This window comes from Candoia aspera, chromosome 3 (assembly GCF_035149785.1).
Source record: "Candoia aspera isolate rCanAsp1 chromosome 3, rCanAsp1.hap2, whole genome shotgun sequence".
Lineage (NCBI taxonomy): Eukaryota > Metazoa > Chordata > Lepidosauria > Squamata > Boidae > Candoia > Candoia aspera.
This window is the reverse complement of record NC_086155.1, coordinates 36,676,004-36,682,581: the sequence shown is the minus strand read 5'-3', so window position 1 is coordinate 36,682,581 and position 6,578 is coordinate 36,676,004. Positions and strand designations below refer to the sequence as shown.

The window sequence follows — 6,578 nt, the reverse complement described above, 5'->3', positions numbered from 1 at the left end:
ATAGATATTAATGATTTATAGTAATATTCTGTGATAAATAATCCCCAACTTGTCTTTTCATATAATTTCTCAATTAAAATAGCTTTCTAATAATTACTATTATTGTAGCTTTTAAGGTATGTCTTAAAATTTTTATGTTTTTATATTAGAAATGCTACGTTTGCATTTAAGAATTATTACTCATGTCCAAAATAATATTGTGTAAATGACATCTGAATATAAAGCTAATATTTTTAATAATGAAGCATCTTGTTTAGTGCAATATTTTTCAGGTATATATTTAAGTCTAATAAATGCACTATCAGTTTCTGCAGCAAATGAATTGATTTTATATGCTTAATTGGGTCAAAAATCTTTATTTCTAAAATACATTTGTACACATTTAAAATGGTAGTCCTCTATTTTAAAGTCATATTGTATTATCTCAAAATTTGGAAGAAAAGAACAGACCAAAGATAGAAGAGTTTAGAACTAAGGTAAAATTGGCTAGTCATTATCTGTTAGATTTACCTAAGTCATACATATCACATCATATTACTCTGTTCTTTTTTAAAGGCCAAACTAGGCATGATGATTGGAAAAGTTGTAACAGTAATGTATCTTTACAGTATTGTTTTTTACAACCTTTCACAAGTAGTAGCAGAGAAGGCTGCTCCTGGATGGTACCTTCAGAGGTTCCATCAGTCATTCCCCATAGTGCAATTTCTGAGCTAAGCACCACCCAGGTGCTCTATTGTTAGTAGAAAAAACATATACTGCACATCTTCATTATTGTGTCTAACTTGGCTTTGCGGATTCTCTAATGCTTCCCAATTCGGCGCCAATGAAATCTACGACATGGCTCCTTCTCGGCTTGCTCCATTCTAGATACAAGTGATGCGCGAGACCTTGATTAATTTGCTTACACTATTTGCAAATGTTGACCAGCCTTACTTATCTGAAGGCTAGTTCACCCGGACTGGTAGCGGCTCTCCAGAACTGAATCTGGGACCGCCATCTGTTTGCGAAGCCACAGTTCGTTGTCATATTTAACATACTTTCCCGCAATTTTTCTCATACTATTCAGTCCCATTCGCTACATCGCTTTCATTTTAGGTTTTGTGAAGAGGTAAGATTGTCTTCGACAGCAAAACGTGAAAGAAGGGTCAACTGCTTGTAAAGGGTGCAGGGGTCAGCCCACCAGCGCGGCGGCCATGCAATCCCCTGGTTAACGGGATACTGATCCTTGTTTATCTTTAGGCAGACGTAAGGACGGCCTCCCGCCCCCTCCCCCTTCCCCCTGCCCCTCCCCCTCCCCGAGTTCATTTGGAAGAAAAGGCGTTAAACCGTCGATCTTCGGCTCGCGCTTTTGCACACGGCTCACGATTAGTTTTTTTCCCGCGTCTTTCTTCTTTAATTGCTCCAAACTGTGGGTCGTTACACTCGGTGCCACTGTTTGAGGTAATAATAATTCATTCACGCACGCGTCCCCCCCCCCCCGCTCGCCTGAGGGCTATTTTTCCATCCCGCTTTCTCAGCGCCTCGTAATCTTCTTCGGTCACTTGTGGTGTCTCAACGTGGGATGTATCCGGGAATAATATATTTTTCATGGCTGAGAACGGGATAACATACCTGTGGTCTTTTCGCATGATTCTAGAATACTTCGAGAGTTTTTCGGTTATGGGTGCTATTGCACGATAAAAAGAATGTTTAATAATTTAAATATTTGATAGCTATTGTACTTATGTATGTCAATTAATAGCGAAATGCATGATGTATCAAGTTAAAATCTCTTCCACAAAACCTAGGCATGTTAGAAATGTACTGTTTGGCATTTGCATTTAATTCTGGTTGGTATGTAAAATGTACATTTGGTTAAACTTGGTTCTTGCTTTCATCTGTAATGTTGACAAGTGACACATTGTTTCAGACTAAAGCATCACGGAACATTATTATTTTTATGCTGATTGGCTTTTCAAAATATATGCTGGGAGATTGAGAAACTAGAAATCCATGTCCAAGAGAGACTAAAGGAAGAGAAAAATATAGATAAGAACAAATAGAAAAGAATTGCATTTATTTCAGTTACACATATTAACTTAGGACAATCCTAAACCCACTGATGCAGAAGCTTCACTGAATTCATTGGGAGTGATTTACAGGTAAATACACTATGGCTTTAATTATAGTTATGTGACTATACCTTAAAGTAAATAAGCACTTCGTAAATTCATCATTAATTCTTGACAGTTCAGACAAAAGCAATTTCATTACTATATTTTGATTGAAAATAAGCTTTTGTACTTGCTTCTCTCTGTCTAGCTAATGTTTAGACTTGGTGGTCTTATGCCTGCCCTTTCTCTCCTCTTTACCATAATAAGTCAGTCTTGCTGAATTTGAAAGCCATCATTTCATTTTCTGACAAGGGGCCTGGACTTCTACCCTCACATTTCTGTTTCATTGGCACCATAATACTCCTCACTAAAATGTCCAGAAAGAAATAGTAATCTTATGGAGAGTTTTCACATATAATAATGAAACCGATGCAAAATAAAACCAGCTTTATCCAGAAAAGTATTTTCCAAATAGCTGTAATACCATCTAAATATTTTATTATTTATTTATGTGTTTGTTTGTTAATCTATTCCGTTCGTATGCTGCTGAATCTGCCAAGGACTCCCAGTGGTTTACAAAAATAAATCAAAAATGAAAACATCCACAGTAAACAATAATGTTTGATAATAATGAAAATTCAGTGTAATAACATGTTTGATTAGAAATAAAAATATTTTGTATTAAGAAATTAAAAGAACATATTCAGGCAATTCAAAAGCTGTCTCTAAACTGAGGATCTAGATAGTGATAGTTAAATGTATGATTCTCATATAAAGTAGCTTAGGTTCTAAGATCCCTGTGTATATGTTTGATCCCAGTCTGCGTCACTGCCTCATGAATAATAGTTTATTTCATTAGAATTTTTAACCTCTCTTAACCTTTTCTCCCATCTATTATAGTTATAATAATGCTGGCCTACTATGTAGGATTATTGTAAGGATTCTTGGGATTGTATAAGAGCTCACACTGATCTACAGAGTATGAAAAAGTACGAAGAAAAGAAACTTGATATAATATGCATAATAAAGTATATAGCACTGCTAATGTTATTTTGAGATTTTCAGCCTGATGTCTTTTTAGACTGAGAAAATGGAAGAAGAGAAATCTTTTAAATTTAAATTGTTTGTACCACCAAGACTGAGTAACACCCAGGTATCTGCAGTCAAACCACAGACAAGTACACGAGATGGGGGATTCTTTCAGGTAAATATGAAAATATCCTTTTTTAAAGTAAATGCAGAAAAGTTTTGGTTTAACTTGTAAAAACTGGTCAAAATTTGAATAGAAAAAAGCTTTTTAATTTTTTTTTCAATATTATTAAAAATTCAGCATATGAAAACTTTGGAAATGAAATAAAATGTTTTGCATTTAAAAATTAACATATTCAGTTACTAAAGGTTTGGCCTAAACTGAGGATCTAGATAGTCCTGGGATAAATGTACTCTTCTCCAATCTTCCAGCCCTTCTCCTGTACTTCTCCTGTACTGCTCCTGGAATTCTCAAAGATTACAGTCATTGGTTCTGAAATTACATCCTCCAGTTCCTTTAGCATCCTGGGATGTAATCCATCTGGCCCTGGTGACTTGAATTCATTCAAAGCAGCTAGGTGTTCTTTCACCACTCCCTTGCCTATTTTGACCTGCATTTCTCTTCTGCCTCTCATGGTGCAGCTTTTGATAGGTTACTCCACTTTTCCTTTTGTGGAAAGACAGGTGCAAAATAGGAATTACACAGTTCATCCTTCCCCCTGTTGTTTGTCACCATCTTGCCATGTTCAGCCAGCTATTAATCATTTCATTGACTTTCCTTCTGTTTAGCAGATAGTCAAATAATCCTTTTTCGTTATTTTTGGTGTTCACTATAAGCCTTAGCTCATTCTGAGCCTTAGCCTTCCTGAACCCACCTTACAGATTAAGGCTATTTCCTGATATTCTGCTTTTGTTATATGCCTTTTTTCATTTTTTAAATTTATCTTTTTTGTTTCTCAGTTTATCATAGAGCTCTTTATGCAACTATACCAGTCTCATCAGCTGTCTCCCATTATTATTTCTGTTTAGTACTGTTTGTGTTTGGGCATTAATTATCTCATTTTTCAGAATCTCCAACCCTCCTGAATTGTTTTTCCCTTAACAGTTTCCATCTATGGAATTGTTTCTACTTTTTTCCTTAGCTTACTGAAGTCAACTCTCTTACAATCTAGAACACTAATCTGTCTACTTTTAGTAGTTCTGTCTGCAGTAAGGTGAATTTGAGGATCACATGGTCACTCTCTCCCAAGGTTCCTATAGTTTCCACTTCCTCAACCATTTATTTCCTGTTGGTGATTATGAAATCCAGTAGCTTATTCCCTAGTTCCATTCTCTACCTTTTGGATGATGAAGTTGTCTGCAAAGAACATCAAGAACCTGTTGGTTCTCCCATTTGCTCAGAGTTTGAATCCCAGAAATCTCCTATTCCTTCTTTGGCCTCTTGTATTCTAAGGCACATTTGGGCATCCAGAAGCCTTCAAATTACAGTAAGTCCTCTGTTCTTTCTAGTGCAATGAAACACCACTTACCCTGCTGCTAATAGAAAAACAGCAGCATAAAGTCAGCGCAGGAATAAAGATGGGTCTAAAATCTGTCTCTTGATGCAAGAGTAAATGCGTATGTATGTCAGAACGGATGTGTTGTAATCTAATTTGCAAACTTGCCTTATTGTACATTGTCTCAAATCAAAAATATTCCTATTAATCTATTCACAAGTATACATAAGTTGTTATAATTCTGTTTGGCCATGTTCAGAAATATAGGTACAAATGTTTAGGCCTAGATGGTCCTTTAGTCAGGTCCCTTTCCTGTAGTTGTCTGTCTGTCTGTCTGTCTGTCTGTCTGTCTGTCTATGTCTCATGATTCTCATACTTCAACAGAAGAATATCTTGGCTCCATCACAGTCCTGCTCCACCTAGCCATGACTTTTAATAGAGAATTTTGTGATTGGACCATGCAACAGGAACTTCAGTTTATTAAATGCAGGCAGGGCTATGATCTTACAGCCTCTAAGTAGATTACTGGAGTTACAATCTATATAAATTATTGGACATTATGGTCTTGCTTCCTTGACTGAGCACAAGAATTCAGTGACTAAGATCTTTCTTTTAGGCTGTCATATGCAGATCCACAACAACTTTAATTCAGAGATCCTACTCAGAGTCCAGAAATCGTTTAAATGATGATATTCAGGTTCTTACCTAATGTGGAGATTTTTATTGAGAAATATTCTTGAACATGAATGGACATTATTGATTTGTCCACAACCACTTCATGGAGACTTAATGTGTTTTTAAAGTTGTTATTCATGCTTCCTTTTCAATCACTTGCTCAAGAATATCCCCAAAATAGTATTTCTTGTAGTTTTTGTGAAGCAATTAACTAGAATAGAATGGAGCTTGGAGCCCTTTTTAACAGAGGAGGGACTATCCATCTATTCCCTATACAAGATGACTATTGAAACATTTTATGATATAAAAGGTCTGGTCCTTCCATTCTTATACTCTAGCCTGATAATTCTCTTTATTATCCCACTAATGTGATGTGATCTGATGTATAATGACTTGATTTTGACAAATTTTGACAAATGCAGTAAGACGCTTCAAGTCTTTTATTTACCGTGACATGTAATGAACCCTTTGAAGGTGGCATCCTAGTGAACCCTAGAAGTATATTATCCCAGCATATTCTGAGAGTGTTACATAGCAGCAAACACTGAGAATAGTTTGCCAGCAAAACTGCATTTGATGGCTTTTTGCCTCCTTCATCTGGACTACATGCAATGATAGGTTGTGCTAGGATGTGGAGGGAGGGTGTGGCAATAATCTCTCCAACTGAAAACAAACACAAACATAGGATGAAGTTGTTGGAATACAAATTTAATCTGTCTGTGAAGTAAGGGAGAGAAAATACAAGGAGGCAAGGAGGATGTTTTGGAAATTAGTTTTGCATCAGTGCTAGTTTGCAGATACTTTTGAGTGATCAGTGGAAAGATGTGCACCAGAGGTGTGGAAAAATTAGTGTGCTCACTGATTTCAGTAGGACTTAAGTGCATTTAATATTAGATTTGGATCCAGATCTGTTATTACATTTTCTAAGACTTATAATAGTGCTAAACTTGTCCTGTGAATGAATAATTAGTTTTAACTGACTGCTACATTCTGAGTCATAATTTAATAGCAAATCCTACTGATTTCATCTTTATACATTTCAAAGCAGTATGTCTATGAGTTAATATGTTATAATACATTGCTATTTTTATAATGTTTTTCCAGAATTTTAACAATGAAACAGAAGAATATTATAACTCATCTTTTGGGGTGAAAAATATTTCAAAACATATAGAAGTCATTGGTACGTTAAACAAAAGATGGATTGCTTGTTTTAAAGTTGCATTGTTTTATATATGTAGTTGATAGATTTTTTATTGCATTTCTATTTTCTATATTCCATTTT

General features: G+C 35.5%; 1 protein-coding gene across 1 annotated transcript in view; it reads left to right on the top strand.

Annotated features, from left to right (window-relative positions):
- Positions 1–3,163: 3,163 nt before the first annotated feature.
- SYCP1 (synaptonemal complex protein 1) overlaps positions 3,164–6,578 on the top strand; it is a 72,239-nt gene continuing 68,824 nt past the window's right edge. The window contains exons 1-2 of the mRNA XM_063297378.1: positions 3,164–3,297; positions 6,398–6,476. Coding sequence (XP_063153448.1) covers positions 3,184–3,297; positions 6,398–6,476 — 193 coding nt within the window. The 5' untranslated portion in view covers positions 3,164–3,183. The remainder of the gene's footprint in view (positions 3,298–6,397; positions 6,477–6,578) is intronic.